The sequence below is a fragment of the Pleurodeles waltl genome, chromosome 12 (genome assembly GCF_031143425.1).
Source record: "Pleurodeles waltl isolate 20211129_DDA chromosome 12, aPleWal1.hap1.20221129, whole genome shotgun sequence".
In the NCBI taxonomy this organism is placed as follows: Eukaryota; Metazoa; Chordata; class Amphibia; order Caudata; family Salamandridae; genus Pleurodeles; species Pleurodeles waltl.
In genome coordinates, this window is record NC_090451.1 from 203113832 (window position 1) to 203135655 (window position 21824).

General features: G+C 46.9%; 1 protein-coding gene across 4 annotated transcripts in view; it reads right to left on the reverse strand.

The window, feature by feature from the left end:
• The window catches only part of RNF166 (ring finger protein 166), a 55338-nt gene that overhangs the window by 13631 nt on the left and 19883 nt on the right, over window positions 1-21824 (reverse strand). For all 4 annotated transcript variants that reach the window (XM_069217172.1, XM_069217173.1, XM_069217171.1 and 1 more), the window contains 2 exons: window positions 7423-7535; window positions 6801-6915 (listed from right to left, as the gene is read on the reverse strand). In XM_069217172.1, coding sequence (XP_069073273.1) covers window positions 6801-6915; window positions 7423-7535 — 228 coding nt within the window. The remainder of the gene's footprint in view (window positions 1-6800; window positions 6916-7422; window positions 7536-21824) is intronic.

The following is a 21824-nucleotide window of genomic DNA, read 5'->3' on the forward strand; positions in this document are numbered from 1 at the left end:
GTTCACCGGCAAACGTTTCTTTTTGTCGCCCCATCTTCTCATTTACCCTGCTTTCATTGGATGGTGCATTGTTTGAAAAAGACTTTACTCCCTTGCAAAAGTAAGCTGTTGCTCAGTGCGTCGAATGGGGCTCGGGGCACTTCTATAGCACTTACTGCTTCCACTGCTCCTCTCTAATTTGTTGAGAGGGTACTGATGCTTTAAACTAGCTTATGCACCTACTTTCTGGTTCATACAGAAAAGACTGCCTTTAATCAGCAAATTCAGGCAGCTTCCAGGGGCCACCATTTAAACCTACTGTATAACCTTGCCTATCACAGTGTAACGTGCCTTCATCATTCACATCAGCAGCCCTGTATATTGGTGGAGATTGACAATATCATCTATGGTGAACATAGGATACGTACAGACCATATATTTCTACTTTCATAGTTACAGTTAGTGTTCAAGGGAAACCTTCTAAACAATGCAGTTTCTCTATGCAGAGACTACAGGGATACGAATGTTGCTCTGGCTGTGCTCATCATTCCTTGAGTACTCTCAAAGGCAGCCTGGGTAGAATTGAAAAGGAGTGGTTTCCAATAAATGCCACCTCAAACATGGGGAAATATTCAAACAAAAATACAATTAGTATCTTTAATACAAATTCCCTGCTACGATTTCTTACACTGTTACCACCCATTTCTATGATGTACAATTTCTTCCCCTCCAGTTCACATTGGTGTTCAAGGTCCTTCCGTTGGCATTCATTTTTTGACCTTTCCGAAATACTGAAAACCTGAACATCATGTAATGTATGACAAGGAAATCTGAATATGGTGCAAACTATTGGTACATGATGTGGTTATGGTTCATGTCACTTACACAAGGCAATTCAACAAATCTGACTACTCTGAAAATCCTTTAGCTTTTTAAGAAGGGTTTGAAACATCTTGTGAGGAAAACACATGTTTTCAATCCAGAGAGTCTGCATGTCATACACAGGGGAAATTGTGGGTAAAGGTACAAGTAGTTCCTTCTCAGCAGGGCACAATGGCTCCTTCAACCGACCTCCTAGCTACCAACCCATTACTTTTTTTGGAAGTCTTTCACAAGATGTTACATATTTTTACAATGGTCAGCATGCACATCCAAACAGTATAATGTGTCAAAAAGGAAAATGTTACTTACCCAGTACACATCTGTTTGTGGCAAGCACTGCTGTAGATTCACATGCTTTGCATAAGTACAACATCTAGTGTTGGGTCTGGAGTGTTACAAGTTGTTTTTGTTCAAAGAATCTTTTAAAGTCACGAGGTTGAGTGACTCCTACCCTCTTAGTGATACCGCACGTGGGCATTGAGGCATTTGTTAGGTTGTTTTCCGGCAGGCGGGTGAGATAAAGAGTGTATAGAGAGTAAAGAGAAAGATGCCCATGCAGTGTATTTCCATATATATAATAATTAAATGAGAATGCAACTGCAACGGCCACAGGCGTCCTTGGCGGAGGGAGGGCACATGTGAATCTACAGTACTACATTACACGAACAGATGTCTACTGGGTAAGTAACATTATCCGTTTAATGGCATGCATGGCTGTAAATACACATGCTTTGCATAGACTGTTAAGCAGTCGCTCCAAGCAAGCGGTGGCTAGCCTGTAGGAGTTGGAGTTGCTTGAAAACGTGTTCTGAGCACTGTTTGGCCAACATTGGCTTGTTGTCATGCTAACTTGTCTACACAATAGTGTTTAGTAAATATATGTGGTGTAGACCACGTAGCAGCTTTACATATGTCTGCTATTGGGATGTTACCTGAAAAGCAATAGAAGCACCTTTCTTTCTGGTGGAATCTGCTCTAGGGGTAATAGGTAACTGCTGTTTGGGTTTGACATTGCAAGTTTAAATACCTTTGACTATCCACCTGGGTATACCATATTTTGATACTGGGTAACCTTTATGAGGCTTTGAAAAAGCTTCTTAGATTTCCTAAACTGCTTGGTCCTGTCAATATAATACACAAGAGCCCTTTTTACATCTAGTGTGTGAAGAGCACTCTCTGCAACGGAGTCTGGTTGTGAAAAAAGACTGGCAATTCAATCGATTGATTGATTGATGTGAAATTGTGAAACTACTTTTAAAAGGAATTTAGGGTTTGTGCAGAGAACTACCATATCTCTGTGTAACTGGAAACATGGTTCTTCTAAAGTTAGAGCCTGGAGTTCACTCACCCGTCTTAGGGAAGTGGTCACCACTAAAAACGCTACTTTCCATGAAAAGAAGTGAAAGGTGCAGGCGTGCATAGGCTCAACAGGTGGACTCATGAGCGTAGTAAGTACAATATTAAGATTCCAGGATAGTGCTGGAGTAACCCTGGTTAGAATAACTCCTTTGCGGCCTTCCATGAAAGCTTTGATAATTGGAATTCTAAATATAGAGAGATGTTGTCTGTTTTGGAGGTAAGCAGATATAGCTGCTAAATGAAGACAAATAAATGAGTATGATAAATTTGCCTTTTGCAAATGCAGCAAATAACAATGTCTTGGACTGAGGTTTTGAGTGGGTGAATGTGTTTAGGCATACAGTAGAATGCAAAATGTTTCCATTTTGCAGCATAACACTGTCTGCTTGTAGATTTACATGCCTCTTTAAGAATGTCCTTGGAATCTGGCGGTAAATTTAATTCAGCGAACTCTATGACTTCAGGAGCAAATCGCAAGGTTGGGGATTATGGGTCTGGATGCCTGATCTGATGTTGATTTTGAGTGTGAAGGTCCTGCCTTTTGAGGAGTTTCTAGTAGGGAACTATGGACAGATCCAGAAGTGTTGTGAATCAAGGTTGGCAGCTGGCACGCCCATGTGGGAGCTACAAGGATCATGGTGAGTGAGTTTTGCCCCAGTTTGTGCACTAGAGAAGGAATAAGTGGGACAGGCGGAAAAGTGTGAGCAAATGTCCCTGACCAATTCATCCATTGAGCATTTCCCTTGGACTGAGGATATCTGGAGATGAGGTTTTGGCATTATGTATTTTCTGCAATCGCAAACAGATCCATTTGAGGTGCTCCCCACTTTTGAAAGTACTGGTGTAGGACTTGTGGGTGAGTTCCCATTCGTGGACTTGTTGCTGCATCCTGCTGAGGAGGACTGCAAACTGGTTGACCATGCCTAGGAGATATTCTGCCACTAAATGAGTGAGGTGGTGAATTGCCCACTTCCATTTTCTCTGAGCAAGATGGGACAACTGTGAAAAGAGTGTCACCCCGACCCCTGTTTCTGCAGATAATACATGGCAGTCATGTTGTCTGTGCGGAATAGAACCACTCTGTGGAAGAATTGTCGCAGAAAGTCTTTGAGTGCTATGAAAACGGCCTGCAACTTCAAGTAATTGATGTAGGAGGCTTGTTGAATGGGGTCCCATTTTCCTTGTATGGTGAGGTTGCTGAGGTGAGCTCTCCACCTTGACTGTGATGCATCTGTAGTCAGAGTGATTTGAGGCACAGGGTCCTGAAAGGGCCGCCCTTTGGAAAGATTGGTGGGTTTCCACCATTGTAGAGAGCGGCAAGTCTGGTGGTCCAACAACACTAGATCTTGCAGATGTCCCTGTGACTGAGACCACTGATGAGACAGACATCGCTGTAAGGGACGGACATGTAGTCTGGCATGGGGAACAATGATGATACAAGATGCCATCATCCCTAGTAGCTGCATCATTGTCCTGACTGTGTAAGTTTGATTTTTCCTTAGCTGAGAAACGAAAGTTTGAAAAGTTTGGATTCAAGTTGGGCTTTGATATGCCCACCCTAACTGAGAATTGCTCCTATAAGGCTCTATCTGCAAAGGTTGGAGATGGGATTTGTTGAAGCTGAGTGTGAATCCCAGAATGTGAAGTAGTTCTACTGTGACCTCAGTGTGATGCTGACAGTGTTGGATGGTACAGGCTTTGATGTGTCAATCATCCAAGTAGGGTAAGACATGGATGTGTTGATGTCTTAGGTATGTTGCAACTACTGCTTGACATTTTGTGAAGACCCTGGGGGCAGTAGTTACACCAATTGGTAAAACTTTGAACTGATAATGTTTCTCCGTAATGACAATTCTGAGGTATTTCGTGTGTGTACTGGGTGAATGGGAATACGAAAGAACGCATCCTTTAGATCCAGAACTGTCATGAAGTTGCCTTGCTGTAACAATGGAATGACATCCTGGAGAGTGACCATATAGAAATGCTTTGAGAGAATGTAGAGGTTTAGTGATCTGAGATCTAGAATAGAAGATCTAGAATAGGCCTGAGTGACCCATCCTTCTTTAGTATGATTAAGTACAGGGAGTATGCTCCTAACCTTTGCTGTGAGAGGGGAACTGGTTCTATAGCTCAAGGGATTGTACCTCTTCTTTGAGGAGAGTAAGATGTTTTTGTGAAAGTTTGTGAATCCGAAGGGGAATGTTTGGAGGGGTGGAAGTGAGTTCCAGACAGTAACCATGTTGGATAATTGAGAGAACCTATTCGTCAGTGGTGATATTGTCCCAAATACAGAGTCTGTAGGCGCAGCTTTGTATGTTTTATCTACCCTTGGGGTGATAACTCTAGACCTAACAGGTTCTTTATAAATATCATTGGGGTCTAAGCATGCCAGGTAGCATAAGTAAAAACTGACTTTATGTGTGGTAGTCAGTGTGTCAAAAAGGAAATCCTCTTTGATATGGTCAGTGTTCATGTGGACGTTGTGGTATGCAGTTGCCCTTTATATGAGCTGCTGTTATGTCTTCTGAAGGTGATGGGCGTACTGGATATAGATCAGGGTCATTTGGTAGAATGGGATCTGGATCGTATGAATCCAATGGGTCGATATCCTCTGGGATGTCCCTTAAATCATCTCCCCGAGGTGGTGGTGAACCCTGTGGAGGAATCTGTGGTTCAGTAATAGGTGTAGGAGAATGGGGTGGTGGTGGAGGAGTAGAAGGAAACACAGGCGAGTGTGGTGGTGAAGGCTGGGGTTGAACTGGAGCCTTTGTCCTTGGAGACCTTTTTAGGTGGTGGAACAGTGTCTAAGGCCTCCTCAATGTAAGCTTCATCTTGACTGGAACAGGAGGGGAAGCAATTATTCTCCCTGTTCCTTTTTGAATTTGGAGCTGGGTCTGATGAGCACCCATTATGCCCAAGATGAGCTCCACTGGTGAGGCTGCTTCCGAGGAGTGACTGGAGTCTTTGGAAGGCACAATCATATGTTCTGAAGTTTTTGGAGTCGAAGCCTTGTGTTGAGTGGAAGCGGTAAGCTTCGAATCCAATGTGGTGGGATTTTTGCTTGGCACCGAAACAGTACAATCGGTGGGTCTGCTCGATCCAGAGGCTGTCTGGGATGTTCCTAGGCTGAAGGTCAATACTGAAGACATCTTGGTTTTGGCTAATCTTGGTGCCAAGCCAGAAGGCGTGGCACCTGGAGGTATTTTTTTTGGGTCTGACCATGGCCTGAAGGCAGTGGCGGTCCGGCAACCTCCTTTTGGGGCTTTTTAAAAGTCTTTGTATGGGGAGTTGGGGCTCTTGTACTCACGGGTTGCACAGAGGTAACAGGTGACTTTCAGTGTTGGATTGGACGTCAACTCGGAGTCATCTATGGAGAGGGCCTCCTTCTGTTCTGGCTCCTCCTGGGCGTGCTCTTCCCCGAAGGTATTCGGACGGTCATCTGGTGTTTTCAACACCATCTCCAATCAATGTGCTGTTCGGTCCCAAAGTGTCTTCTTTGAGCGAAAGGAACTGCATTTAACTAGCACAAATGTTCATGGTATATTTGTTGTGGTCTGGGGAAAGACAAGTTACACACCAGATGTTGGTCGGTGTGTGGGAATTTCGAATGGCATCGACGGCAAAATTGAAATTAATCTATTCCATTAGCCCTGCATATCCCGGCTCTACGTGGAGAGGTGGGCCCGAGACCGGCGTTGACACCCCAAAGGGCGGAGAACCGACTCCTGGAGCAGAAATTCAAACTGACTAAGAGAAATCAAGACGATGCGATCGAATAACAATACCGTGTAGACAGAAAGACGGAAGAGAACAGTTTGGAATAGACCAAGCCGAGGAATACCAGAGTGAGAGGAACACACATCCAAACCCGACGGCAGAGAGAAAATAATCTAACAACGGACTTGATGCCCATGTGTAGTATCACAAAGAGGAGTAGTAACTCGATCCCGTGACTCAAAAAGATTCTTCAAACAAAAACAATTTGTAACACTCCAGAGTCAACACTAGATGACAGACTTATGCAAAGCATGTGTATTTACAGCCACACATGCCATCGAACATATTTTTAAGTAATTATTGTATACTAAAAGATTTAGTCTGGGACATTAACCAATAGCAAAGCACCAACTGCTGCACTAAACCAGGACAGACTCCTCCACTGCCTTTGAGTAACATTCTTGCAGCAGCAATACAGCTTCCTGGTCACATAAGTTGCAGAAGTAATTAATATCCTTACAAATTACACCTGAATTGTTAAAAAATGTTTACGGCGTCATGGTTATTATGCAGATTTCACACTAACCTGTTCAATCTTTAACAGTAATAACACACTATGAACATTTTTGCTAATTAAATGTTTGTTTACTATTTTACATCCCATAACTGCACTGAAACCCAGCAATGTGAAAACTAGCCAAGTTACTAAGGGCTAGATGTAGAAAAGGTTTTTACCCATTCTGTGTCTATGGGAAAAAATGTTCGTACATATGGCCCTAAGTGTGTTAAATATAAACCTGCTAATGTATCTAGAAATAAAAAAAAATAGAAAAAAGGTACATACAATTCACCATAAAACTCACCACTTTGTTGGGATCATTGCGATGGTTCTCCATAGAGTGCTTAACTAATTCTTGCTGATCCAGGTTCCGAGCTCCACAATACGGGCAAACAAATGTGGAACGGTTTGGGATGTTACTATAAAAGAAATAATCTCTTCAAAAATCTGACAACATGCAGCTCTTACTCAAAAAGATTGAGCAATCCTTAATTCCATATCACTCTTGTTGTAAATTTTTTAAAACGTAGAAAAGGAATACAAAATGGACTGAGCCACCCTTTGTGCTGTCCAGGTTAGGCACTTTCCCGTCACAGGCCAGGGGTCATCGCCAGATTTTGTTTTTCTGTTTATTTTATGTATATCACCACTACCTTGCCTCTGGAAAGGCTGTGAACACAGTTATGTCTGTTATAGTAGACAATGTTAATCTGAAATGTTCAGCTGTTCTAAAAATGAAGTTACTTAGTTTTTTACTATGTGGTTTAGATCGCAAGCAAACTGAAGCAGATAGTAAGTAAGTGAACAATGGAATAAAAAATAAAAAAAGGTCAAACTTATGCTTTTGTCTCTCTTTTTCACCACAGGGCAAAGTAAGCAATAATTAAACACAGCTTTGAAAACAGGCGTGGCCTGTACTAGCATACCTGGGTATTGGCTGGGAAGTGGGTACAACGGGCACAAACTTAGGACAATTTGCCATTTGTTCCTGGACCTTGGAACAAGAAGAAATGTGTGATCTCATCTTTGCTAGGGTCACCTGCAAATACAGTTAAAAGAGAACAATCCAGTCAGATAACACAAGGGTACACATTATATAGTGCTTTATACTAAGGTTATATTATTTTCAAATGCTTATTTTGCCAGAGAAAGAAACAGAGGCCACAAGTAGAAAGTGATCTGCTCTGTACCACACATTTTGAGTGAAGTCAAGTGTGGAAGCTGCGACTTGAACATGTCTCCTGGTTCCACATACAGATCACAAGTCAATCTCTGGACACAGTTTTCATAATTATTTATTGTCATAAAGAGTCAAAGGAAGAAAAACAGTACACGCCTGTAGGAAGCTTGCCTGGAGTGTAGTGGGTAACCAAGGTACTTACACCTTATACTAGGTCCAGGTATCCCCTCTTAGTGAAGTGTAGACAGTGTCTAGAAGCCAGGCTCTCTAGAGGTAGCTGTGTATGAGCAACCAAGGCTCATCTAGGAGGCATGCAAAGCTCATGCAAAACCACTGTGGTCACCCAACACTTACACACATGAAAGAAAATACTCAGTTGTACAAAAAAGGCACTTTGTTTTTGGAACACAATACCACAAAGTACTAGAAGGGCAACCCTCTGCAATGGGAGGTAAGTAATACACTAATTACATACTAGTAAACAATAATAGGCATAGAAAGGTGAGAAAACTGTGAAAATAGTAATAACCTAAAGTGACCCTAGGGGGAGCCCAAACCGTATACTGAAAAAATGGAATGCCAACACAGGACCCCCCACCTAGGTAAGTGGAATGTGCAGAGGGGAGCTGGGAGTACTAGAAAACCACAGAGGTAAGTAACACAGTTACCCCCACCAGTGACCAGGACAGCAAGAGTGAATCACTGGAATTTCCCCAAACCACCCAAAAGGAAGGAAAAGAAGAAAAGAAGACACCCAGACAAGACTGCAAGAAACCAGCGGTGGATTCCTGGAGAAGAAGACCTGTAGAGAAACGGGACCAAGTCCAAATGTCACAGTGGAATCCAGGGGGAGTAGGAGCTACTACCCATCAAGCTGTACTTGCAGGAGCTGGTCGACGGTGAGGAAGAACAGTTCAGCACTGCAGCCCTGGAGTCGGTGAAGAATTCCTGATGGATGCAGAAGAGGTCTAACGCTGGAGTGAAGATTGCAGATGGGTGTCTGTGCAGGAATTCCACCAACAAGCCTTGGCAAAGGCAAATTTGCAGTTAGTGGAAAAGTGCTGCTGCCGGGGACCAGCAAGGCCCAAGAGGACTCAACCCAGGAGGGAGAGCCAAAGGGGACCCTCAGCGATGCAGAGGACCCAGAGAAGCAGAGGCAGCACCCACAGGAGTCCCACAGGGCGGGGACACAGAAGTCGCAGAAGGAGCCCACGCAGCACTATAGAAAGGGATCCCACGCCGCCGGAGAACCAAGCAGAGGGCTGTGTGTCACAGGAAGGAGTGCTGGGAACTGGAGCTACACATCGCCTGAAGACCCCTTGGAGGAGATGCAAAACAAGCCTTGGCAGCTGCAGGGGATGCAGTGCATGGGAGTACTGTCCAGCGTGGGAAGGCAAAGGCTTACCTCCACCAAAGTTGGAAAGCTGGTATAGAGAGGACCAAGAGGACTACCCGGACCAGCACCCGTGATGCAGGATCCACACAGCTCAAGATGAGGGGAGTTCAATTCAACCGGTCGTCCTTGCAGCAGGTGCTTGCGGATGCAGGGGAGTGACTCCTTCACTCCAAGGGAGATTACTTCTAGTGCAGACTGAATACACGCCGCCCTCAGTGGATGCACTGCCAGTGGAAATGTTGCAATTGCTGGCAGGAGCCCTAGAAACAATGTTGCAGAAGAGTTCTTCTTCTTGGAGGCAGCTTGTGGAGACCAGAAGTCGAAGTGAGGGTTGCAGAGGAGTCCTGCTGGAATCTTGCAAGCCGAATCTGAGGGCCCACCCAAGAGAGAGACCCTAAATAGCCCTGAAAGGTGGATTGGTCACCTAGCCAGGTAAGCATCTATCAGGAGGGGGTTCTGATGTCACCTGCCTGTCCACTCAGATGCTCCCAGAGTTCCCTGCCAACCTTGGAAACAAGATGGCAGAACCCAGGGACCCTCTGGAGGAGCTCTGAGCACCATCCTTGGGGTGGTGATAAACAGGGGAGTGGTCACTCCCCTTTCCATTGTCCAGTTTCGTGCTGGAGCAGGGACCGGGGGTCCCTGAACCAATGTGGACTGGTTTATGCATACCAGTGGCTTGGGGAGGCTACCCCTCCCAAGCCAGTCACAGCTATTTCCAAAGGGTCAGGGTGTTACCTCCCTCTCCCAGAGGAAATATTTTGTTCTGCCTTCCTGAGCTTGATCAGATCAAGCAGCAGGAGGGCAGAAACCTGTCTAAGGGGTGACAGCAGCTTGGGCTGCCCGGAAAACCCTCTGAAGACTGGTGGTAGCAATGCTGGGGGTCCTCTAAGGAGCACTCAGATGGTATGGGATCATACTTGCAACAGTATTGGGGTATGATACCGACATGTTTGATACCAAATATGCCCAGGCTCAGAGTTACCATTATGTAGCTGGACATAGATAGTGAGGTAAGTCCAGTACACGCGTTAAATGGCGTCCCTGCACTCACAAAGTCCAGGAAAATGGGCCTGGAGTCTGTAGGGGCACCTCTGCTAGTGCAAGGGTGTCCTCACACACAGGTACCTACACCCTGCCTTCTGGGCTGAGAGGGCCTACCATAAGGGTGACTTACAGCGACCTGGTGCAGTGACCTGTAGTGAAAATAGGTGCATGCACCCGTTTCACGCAGACTGTAATGGCAGGCCTGCAGAACCCTTTACATGGGCTCCCTATGGGTGGCAGAATAACTGCTGCAGCCCAATGGGATCCCCTGGTGCCCCTATGCCCTGGGCACCATATACTAGGGACTTACATGGGGGGGACCAGTATGCCAATTGTGGGAAGGAAAATGTATAGTTACCAAACTTTACAGGAGACAGCATAACCACTGGGGTCCTCGTTAGCAAGATCCCAGGGGGCACAGTCAAATACACTGACAACAGGCAGAAAATGGGGGTAACCATGCCAAGAAAGAGGGTACTTTCCGACAACGCCAATTCATATCAACAGCAGAATTGTATTGTGGGTAAGTATGGATTGTGAACAGGACGAGGTGGGGTCATGCATACAACTGTATTATCGCGGTATTGCTGTAGTAGGGAACTGTGCACAAACATACCTAGAACCTACTGGTATGCACAGGGTGTTTCGTCTAGAATGCTTTTGCAATTAGGGGGCTTCTGTGGGCTGTTGGGGGTGCAGTGGGCAGACAAGAGGGGGTGGGAGGTAGAACCGGGTAAGGGGTCAGGCATTCTGGGCCTAAAGTTTGTCAGGATATATATGTGTAGCACCAGCTTGATGGATGGGGTAGTAAGCCTGCCGTGTGCAGCCTCAGAGGGGTCCAGTGCCAGTTGTGAAATGTCTTGAAGAGGCAGAACTTCAGGCGGGCCCCTCTTGCCCCTCCGTAGAGCGTCTCAAGGAGGTCAGCCCAGTCCTCCTCCTCATATTCTGTTTGTAGTCAGTTCTGCCATTTGACATGGAGATTGGCGAGAAGGGGGCGTGAAAAGAGTTGCTTGCTTATGAGACCATAAAAGCCTCACATTACTCCCTGAAAACGGACCCATGTTTTAAGGTAGGACACTATGGGAGGGTGTGGCAGGATCCAGGGTTGCGGGCCCAGGCATTGCCGAAGGCAGTGCTCGAGTTGGAGGGGTCTCCACTCCTGGTGGTAGGGAAATCAGAAGCCCTCCCACAGTGTTGCAAAAGGACTGATGGTATCCTCCTTCCAGGACTTGTTGGAGGCTGGTTATGCCTGCCTAACGCCAACTGCCCCAGTCTAGAGCTCTTCCCTCTATACAAAGGGCCGAGTTCTCCCATAATGGCACATGTGCATGGAGCAGGCGGTGTAATTCATGCCAGGATCTCAACATTGCTTGGATAATCAGTTTGCTGGGTTGAGTACAAGATCCCACGTTTCCGTATATCAGTTGTAAGCCTGTCCCTTGGGCCATAGTGGAGCTCTCCAATGCTCCCCACAAAGGAGGGTCCAGTGTGCCGGGGAGCATGTAGGCCAATTGGGATAGGTGTAGGGCAAGGCCACACTGCTTAACAGAGGGGAGACCCATGGCGCTGCAAGATCGTTGTGACAGGGCCAGGCAGGAGTGGTTGGACCCCCAGAAAAAAGGAGCGTATGCCGGCATCCACTGATCACAGCAGGGTCAATGGGGTTAGTCGGGGCAGCATGCCTAATACACCGGTGAACCGTGGTAGGGTCACCATGCGGACCACCTGAACTCTTCCCCACATAGAAAGGCCAGGGTGGGACCATTTGTCGAAGCCGAGTTGCATACGAGTGATCAAAGGATCAATGTTGTCCATTAATGTTCTCCAAAACCCTACTGACATTGACCCCTAAGTACTTAAGTTGTGACGCTTTCTAGCGAAAGGGATGTCCGTCTATTGCAGCGCTAGGGGTCGTACACGAGAGGTGAAGGAAGCTGGCTCTGTATATACTATAACAAAACAAGGTATAGTGTGCACAGAGATCAGTGGATCCCTAGAGGTTTTACAGAGGCTGAAGTAGATAACACTAATGCTCTCTTTTGTGGTAGTGTGGTTGAGCAGTTAGGCTTGTCAGAAGGTAATGTAAATTGTTGTACACACACAGTCAAGAAATGAGACACACTCAATGACTAACTCCAGGCCAATGTTTTTATGTAGCAAAAATATAATTTGTTACTTTATTTCTAGAAACGAAAAGATCTTTGTTGCAGGTAAGTACAGTTGCAAGCTTGTATCAATTGTATATATATCAAATGTACTTTGTTTACGTTTTGCAGATAAAACAGTTTTCAAGTAAGTAATACTTTTTAAATTCAAAAGTAGGCAGTGCAATTTCTCATAGGAAACAGTGCAGTCCTAAATGAGGAAAAGTGTTAATACAGTTTGCAAGTAAGTACTCAACTTACGATCCCAGTTTTCATGGGTTAGGATGTCCACAGGTCAAAGTTCAATTTTATTTTATTTTTTAAATCTCTATATTGGGTTTAATACTACCAAATACTGTAATGCAGCAATATATAGTAGTGGAAAAGAACAAAAGAAAGAAAAGGAATATACAAAATAGAGAACACAACATGTAACTATGCCACTTATTGAGAGATATTACTCCAATAGGATTTTCAGTGACGGAAAGCTGTCACTGGGTACAGGATCCAAGGCCCAGCAGAGGGTTGGGATGTGTTTCAACCTCGCTTCAGTAGTCATGAGGACACCATGTGATGGAACAGGGGGGGCAGGGGAGAGCTCTGCATATGTAACAATATCAAATAAGGGCATCATTCAGCAGCATGCCAGTGTGGGTACTTTGCAATGGCAGACCTCACCACCAGTGAGCAAGCGAGGACACCGGACAAGGGGACCCACTCCCCCAGTCGTCAAAGTAACTTAACTTCACCAGGGGGCGGTTTGGGGGCCCACAAGTGATCAAGGGGACGTGTGTAATTTTTGGCTTCTATGTTTACAATAAAAGCGTCCCACACTTCACAGCCACCTCCCGCCAGCCCCTTGGACTGCAGGAGGTGCAGGGTTTGGGTCTCGGCATGAGATCACTGGAGCAGGCCCTGTAGTCACTTAACATGACTTGGGGCGTGTGGGGCCTTCCAATGTGTGGCAATAAGGTGTTTGAAAGTTATGAAGGCTAAATCAATAAACCTATGGAGCTGTTTATCACCTTTAGCCTGCTGGCGCAGACCTACTAAGCAGGACTCTGGGTTTAATATTAAGGCGTGGTTGGTTATTTCTGCCGTTGTCTCAGTAATGTGTTGCCAGGCTGCTGTCAGTGGTGGGAAGTCCCATACTATATGATAGAAGTTACACACTGGGTTCGACGTGAGAAACATGTGCTTAATGCGGGATGGGGACAGTTAGGAGTGATGTAGTTAATTACATTGGGTGCAGCAAAGCCTGGGGTTGCGAGAGATGCCTTTAGCAGTGGAAAGCGCTGCTGTCCAGGCCTTCTGCGACCAGGGGGTGGTGAGTACTTCATCCCAGCAGGAGCAAGCAGCCTCTAGGCTCGGGCTGGCCGCTACAAACAATGTATTATAGAGCCTTGATATCACTTTTTTAGTGTCATTTGTGGATAGCATCTGTGTGAGTATCTGTGATGTCGGAGTTTCTTCATCTCCCGTGTCCCAAGTGTTTTGTAGCACATGTTGTATTGTACAGTAGGTCAGGTAAGTGCCCGCGTGTATACCTGTGTTGGCTCTTAGTTCGTCAAACGTTAGTAACGTAGCCTCAGAGTAGAAATCACCCACCCTCACAAGATCTGCTTCCCGCCACAGAGTCATAATTATGATTTGCAAGCATGTTTCGAGCTTTGGGCAAATGTAAGAGTGGTATCAGTGGCGAGTATGGTATGTTGGGCTGTTTGTAGTGGATATATCTCTGCCAACATGTTTTAGCAGTTTCCAGTATGATGTTACCACGGTGAGAGGGAAGTGCTCCATCCGACAACTAGGTAGATGGTGGTGTCACAGCCAGTGTGTCGGATATTACCATTTGCTCTGCAGTGTGGTGTTTACCCATCCAGCTGATAGGCCACTGTAGTTGGGCGGCAGCGTAATAGGAGTTCGAAATTGGGCATACCTAGGCCACCACTCTCCTGCAGGCATTGCGTTGTGGCTAGTGCCTCGCGGCGTCTGTCCCTCGCTCATTTTTTAAATCCTTACAGAGCTTGCTACCTGACCTACTATGGGGGTTGGACAATGACTGGTAGCGCTGCGAAATAGTACAATAGTCTAGGAAGAATGAGCATTTTGGCTATGGCCACTCTGCCCATGGGCGATAATGGGAGAGAGACCCAGAAGGGGCGTGATCCTCGTATGGAGCGAATAGCCCGATCGATGTTGCCCTCCTTCAGATCATTAATGGGGTGATACACCTGTACTCCCAAGTATTTAAAGGTGGTATTGCACCATGGTAGATAATAGCTCAGGAGGTAAGGCTGTAGGTCTACAGAAACAGGCGATATGGGGAACATGTAGGACTTAGACCAGTTAACTCACAGCCCTGATATTTCGGCAAAGGAGTCCAGAATGGCCATAAACCCCGACATAGAGATGACGTGGTCTCGTAAATAAATCAAGGCGTCATCTGCATATAGAGAGATAATGTGATGCATGTGGAGTTCCGGTATGCCGCATCGACGTGCATGCGTACGCAATTTGGCAGCTAGGGGCTCCATAGGTATAGTGAACAACAATGGGGAGCGCGGGCAGCTCTGTCTGGTCCCCTGGTGTATGCAGAATGTGTCTGAAATGATTTGCCAGGTCAAAGTTCAAGTTGACCCCCAAAAACGCACCAGCAACAAAGGGCCGGCGAGGTGCAGAGGTCAAAGTTGGTGTTGGGTTTTTAATAGAAGCCTGTGGAGACGGGGGCACTTGGTAAGAAACAGGTTGCAGGTAAATATCCGTGGCTTCAGGGCACATACCTGCGGGGTTTAGATGAGCAACTCGGGCACAGGTCAGCACCAAACACACACCCTCAGCGGCACAGGGGCGGCCATGTGCAGGGTCCAAACACAGCATTGGGCACCCAATGCTTTTCAATGGGTAAAGCCTGGAGGTCACAAAGATGCTGCAGGCTGGTCCCAGGGAGTCGTTTGCAGAAAACCAAAGGCTGGACAGGTTGGAGAGGATCCGGCTGGACGATGGCGGACTGTTTGGTCGAATCCCTCATGGTCAGGGGGCTGTGAATGCAGGGTACCTTTGGGCCTCTGGAATCTTCGTCTGATCCTGTTGCGGTCAGGCGGGTCCTCTGGATTTAGGCTGCTGGCGTCATCATGTTGGCCAGGAGGGGACAACCCAGGGTGGACTTGAGTCGGAATTGCCTGGGGACCTCTTCTGGTCCAGTGGGCCACCTGTACACGGGCCATGGGCTTTGGGTGCAGAGTGGACAGGGCTCACGGATCTAGGGCGGTTCTGGAGTCCTTCTTGGAAGTTTTTCTTTGTGGGCAGGGCCACTGTGCTCGGGGGCTCTTGGTCCTCTGGTGGGCACGTAGTCCTCTGGGGGTTTGTAGAGGTTTTTGGTCCTGCAAGATGCGGCACCTTTTTGTAGCAGGAGTCTTGAAGCTGCAACAGGCAGTAGGGCTGGGGCCAAGTCAGTTGTTGCCTGGAGTCTTCACTGCTGGGTTTGGCTCTTCAGTCCTTCTTCTTGAGGTTGCCAGGAATCTGAAGGGCAAGGTTCAGGGGTGCCCCTAAATACATACTAGATGGCTACTGTCCCTAAGGGTGGCTTCACCCTTCCTGTGCCCACTCTCTTTGGAGAGGGGGGCACATTCCTATCCCTATTGGCTACTCTCCTCCAAAGCAAGATGGGGGATTCTGCAAGTAAGGGAGTCACTTCTCATTGTTTTTTTTTATTTTCCAGCTGGACCTGCCACCAAAGGTGGTGCATGGTCCGTGGTGGGGGGAAGTGGAGAGGGGCATCTCCATTAGTTGGAGTGCCCTGGGGCAGTGTAACAGGAGGCCTGACCCATTGAGGCGAACCGCCAAGTTTGCAGTTCCTGCAGGGAGGCAGTGGGAAGCACCTCCACCCAGACCAGGCTTTGATCCTGACCCCAGAGAGCACAAAGGCTCTCACCCCCCATTGGGTCAGAAACTTGTCTGTTAGTGGCAGGCTGGCACAGACTTGTCAGCCTTACACTAAAGGGTTGGGTACAATATAGGGGGTATTTTCCAAGATGTCCTCTGTGTGCATTTTTCAATAAATCCAACACTGGCATCAGTGTGGGTTTATTGAGCTGAGAAGTTTGATATCAAACTTCCCAGTTTTCAGTGGAGCCATCATGAAGCTGTGGAGTTCGTAATGACAAACTCCCAGCCCATGTACTCAATATGGCCATACTGCACTTACAATGTCTAAGACTGGACTTACACACTGTAGGGGCATATTGGTCATGCAGCTATGACCAAACCTGTGCTATAGTGCACTCTGCCTTAGGGCTGTAAGACCTGCTAGAGGGGTGACTTACCTAAGCCACAGGCAGTGGTTTGTGGGCATGGCACCCAGAGAGGGATGCCGTGTCTTTACATTTTTTTGTCCCCACCAGTACACACAAGCTGCAATGGCAGCGTGCATGTGTTTGGTGAGGGATCCCTTAGGGTGGCACAATACATGCTGCAGCCCTTAGGGTCCCTCCCTGGACACAGGGCTCTTGGTACCACTTGAACCTTTTACAAGGGACTTAGCAGTGCGCCAGGGGTGTACCAATTGTGGAAGCAATGGTACAGTTTAGGGAAAGAACGAGGGTGCCGTGGCCTGGTTAGCAGGATCCCAGGACACACTCTGAGTCAAGTTAGCATCAGATATCAAGCAAGAAGAGGGTTGGGGGGGATGGGAAACCATGCCAAAAGGGGCACTTTCCTACATGAGCGGTAAAGTTTCACTTGTGTCCCAGTTCACCCGGTACCCTGAAATCACTTCAAAGTGGGGTATGATGTCTTGCAGGGCTTGGAGAGATTGTGGCAGGTGTGTGAGGGTGAGAAATATGTCATCTGCATATAGGTAGATCTTGGAAGACCCACCTAGTACAGGGATGCCCAAAAGAAGTGTTGATTGACGGATAGTGGCTGAAAAGGGTTCCATCGTCAACAGGAACAGTAGCAGGGACAGCGGGCAACCGTGCCGAGTTTCGAGTCTGATTGGGAATGGTTCCGCTAGCAAGCCGCCCCAATTGACCTGAGCCATGGGAGAGTCATTGTAGGAAGCTGACCTGGTGTGTGGTGGGTACCCAAGGTACTTACACCTTATACCAGGTCCAGGTATCCCCTCTTAGTATAGTATAGGCACTGTCTAGAAGCCAAGCTCTCGAGAGGTAGCTGGGGATGAGCAGCCAGGGCGTATCTAGGTGACATGCAAAATTCATGCAATACCACCGTAGTCACACAGTACTTACACACATGAAAAAAAACCTCAGTTGTACAAAAATAAAGGTAATGTAGTTTGTAAGGTGGTTTAGTGGGAATTTGACGCTCACAATCTTGTACAGACAGTAATATAAGTTAATATATTATGAATTTGGCTTCCAGGTATTGGACGGTGCTCTGAAAGGAAACCACCCAGAAACCTAAACATAACAACCAATGGTCATTACAATAATATTAGGAAACAGGCACACGTCTTTCGTTTAGTCCAATTAGTATAATGAGTTTCTTAAATCCACTTGAAATTTCTTTGTAACTCCACATGCAGCCTAGCCAACACGTGTTTCGTCCGGGACAATCACCCAACGACTTTTTCAAGGCTTGTCAAGGCTGTAAACAATAATCATAAATAGCAAGAGATTGTTCAATATTTACATATTTGTTCAGTCAGTGAGTTACACTATGTTAGTTAGTGCCTTTCAATTCCAACGTGGAAACCCGCCAAGATTATTACACAAAAAATCCCCCTTCCCTCCTGGGAGACTGATAATATCTGGAATAGGAGGGCCAACTGAGAAAATATCACTTTATGTGGACTTATTTTTACAGCCTTTTGTAACTAATCTCCCGTCATATATTAGGGACAATAAACACATCTTGAGTCTAATGAGTGATATACAATGGGAACCAGATATGTTGATGGTAACAATGGATGTGGTGGCATTGTACACTAGTATAAAACATGATTTTGGTATGCAAGCACTAAAGCATTTCTTACACACGAGATCGGCTAGTTTCTTGGAACATATGACAATGTTACTTGAAATGATAGATTTGATTCTGAATTACAACCCTTGAAAAAGTCATTGGGTGATTGTCCTGGACGAAACACGTGTTGGCTAGGCTGCATGCGGAGTTACAAAGAAATTTCAAGTGGATTAAAGAAACTCATTATACTAATTGGACTAAACTAAAGATGAGTGCCTGCTTTCTTAACAAAAATAAAGGTACTTACGTTTTGGAACACAATACCACAAAATACTAGAAGGGCAAACCTTCCAATAGGAGGTAATACACTAAATATATACACTAGTAGGCACAAACAGGCATAGAAAAGGTTAGAAAACAGTGCAAATAGCAATAAGCAATAGTAACCCTAGGGGGAGCACAAACCACATACTAAAAAAAATGGAATTCGAACACAGGACCCCCACCTAGGTAAGTGGCCTGGCCACTCAGATGCTCCCCGAGTTCCCTGTCAACTGTGGAAACAAGATGGCAGAACCCAGGGATCCTCTGGAGGAGCTCTGAGCACGACCCCTTGCGCGATGATGGACAGGGGATCGGTTGATCCCCTTTCCATTGTCCCGTTTTGTACCAGAGCATGGATATGGGGTCCCTGAACCAGTGTTGACTGGTTTATGCATGGAAGGCACCAAATGTGCCCTTTGTAGCAAACCAGTGGCTTGGGAAGGCTACCCCCTCCTATTTCCAAAGGGAGAGGGTGTTACCTCCCTCTCCCAAAGGAAATCCTTTGTTCTGACTTCCTGGGCTTGATCAGATCAAGCAGCAGGAGGACAGAAACCTGTCTGAGGGGTGGCAGCAACAGGGCTGCCCGGAAAACCCTGTAAGACTGGTGGTAGCAATGCTGGGGGTCCTCTAAGCTCCCCCCCAAGAGTGCATGGAATCATACTTCCAATCCTTGCAACAGTATTGGGGTATGATTCTGACATGTTTGATACCACACATGCCCAGGTTCGGAGTTACCATTACCAGTACACACGTAAGATGGCGTTCCTGCACTCACAAAGCCCAAGAAAATGGATCTGGAGTTTGTGGGGGTACCTCTGCTAGTGCAGGGGTGCCCTCACACACAGGTACCTGCACCCTGACCTGTGGGCTGAGAGGGCTTACCATAGGGGTGACTTACAATGACCTGGTGCAGTGACCTGTAGTGAAAATAGGTGCATGCACCAGTTCCACACAGGCTGCAATGCCAGGCCTGCAGAACCCTTTGCATGGGCTCCCTTTGGGTGGCAGAATAACTGCTGCAGCCCATAGAGATCCCCTGGAACCCCAATGCCCTGGGTACCTAGGTACCACATCCTAGGGGCTTACATGAGGGGGGCAGTATGCCAAATGGGGGAAGAAAAAGGTACAGTTTACAGGAGAGAGCATAACTACTGGGGTCCTGGTTAGTAGGATCCCAGTAGACACAGTCAAAGACACTGACAACAAGCAGAAAATGGGGGTAACCATGCCAAGAAAGAGGGCATTTTCCTACAGTCATATAACCAGCAGACCTTGGAGCTAAATCCTTCCCCTAGGCCGAACCATTGCATGGTCGCAAAGAGGTATCCCCATTCGATCCGGTCGAACACCTTCTCTGCGTCCAAAGAGAGGGCGAGCACATCTTCCTGTAGGTCCTTGGTGGTCCAGAAAGTGTGTGCGAGAGTTTGAAGATCGTTCCTAGAACAGTGTCCCGGGACAAATCCCACCTGTGTAGGATGGATCAGGGTCGGGATCACCTTGCAGGTGGACTGCGAGAACACTGGCAAGAATTTTGATGTCTCCAATGAGCAGCGATATAGGCCTGTAGCTGCCACACTGGAGTGGGTCCTTCCCTTGTTTGGATAGGACCTATATCATCGCCTTGTTGGAGATGGAGCTAAGGGTGTTGTTCAGCCTCGCAGAAGGCGCCAGAGAGTATCGACCCATACCCTCCAGTCCACTTATAAAATTCCGCAGGGAATCAGTCTTCCCTGGAAGCCTTGTAAGAGGGAAAACCAGAAATGGCTTGCACAATTTTGGTCTTGCTAACTTCTCTGTCTGGATGGATGCGATCATAGAGGGCCCCCAGTCGAGTAGGGTCCGCTGCTGCCTCAGGACAATAAAGCGTCTGATAGAAGTCAGCAAATTTGTTAACTATTTCTCGTGAATAACCAAAATATAGTTAACGAACAAGTTACTTATCTTTGGTTACGCATTATCTGGTAGAGACTCTTACTTGCTGCAGATTCCTTACCTTAGAATCGCCTGGCGTCAGCTTCGAATATGGAATATATTGCTGAGCAGTACCCTGCACGTGCCTTTGGGTGGCGTCGTTCAGATCTGCGTGCGTCATTCAGCTCCGCGTGGCATTGTTGGATCCATCTATGATGTCACGGTCACCTATAAAAAGCACCACCCCGGCGCGATTATGTCAGTTGTTTTACCCACAAACTTCCACGCCAGAAGCGCAGAGTCATGGATAGAACCAACAGTTCGTCTGTGCAAAACTAGGGCCCTGAAAGGGATAAAGCCAAACCCTACTAGACATTTGCAGAGCGGGGACTCATGGGTGGGTGTAAGGCATCTGCAGCTAGATAGAGTCTATACCAGATAATGCATTACCAAAGGTAAGCAACTTCTTCATCTCATAGAGACTTCCAGATTCCTTCCTTTAGAATAGTTACCCAAGCCATAACTTCCTGAAGGTGGGCTGCAGATACCTCTACTTACACTAAAACGTCCTGTAGGACAGAACGGGGAAAGTGTCCATCTCTCTATACCGGATTGTCCAGGCAGTAATGTTTTGCAAACGTGTGCAGGGATGCCCACATTGCTGCCCGACAGATACCCAGGGCTGGAACACCCCAAGCTAGCGCAGTGGTAGCAGCTTTGCCCCTGGTAGAATCAGCCCTCAGGAGGCTGCTTCCTAGCCAACGCATAGCAGATCCTGATGCAGAGCGAAAAGGTTTGTTTCTGCACTGCCCAACCCTTATTTGCTCCCACGTACCCCACAAAGAGTTGGTCATCCACCCGGAACGCTTTTGTGCAATTAAGGTAGAACGAAAGCACTCATTTTGGGTCCAGCCAGCAGAGTCGCTCCTCTTCTTTAGACGGATATAGTGGAGCAAAGAAGGTGGGCAGGATGATGTTCTGCCCCAAATGAAATGAGGTCACCACCTTGGGGAGGAAAGAGGCACGGGTTTTGAGAACCACCTTGTCTGAAAACATGGTGAGATATGGTGGCTTGGGTGAAAGAGCCTGCATCTCACTCACCTTCCTGGCAGGTGTTATTGCCACTAAGAAGGCTGTCTTGATGGTGAGCAGACAGAGGGGAGGGGCTTGAAGAGAGCACACATAAGAAATGTGAGGACCAGATTTAAGTCCCATTGGGGCACAACAAAGCGCATAGAGGGAAACATAAGTAAAAGCCCTTTGAGGAATCTATGAAAAGTGAAGGCTGATCAGCCAGCCGAAGGAATGCCGATAAGGCAGAAAGATAGCCTTTGAGAGTACCCAAGGCAGAACCCTGCTGGGCAAGGGATAGAGTAAAGAGAAGGATATCAGAAAAAGCAG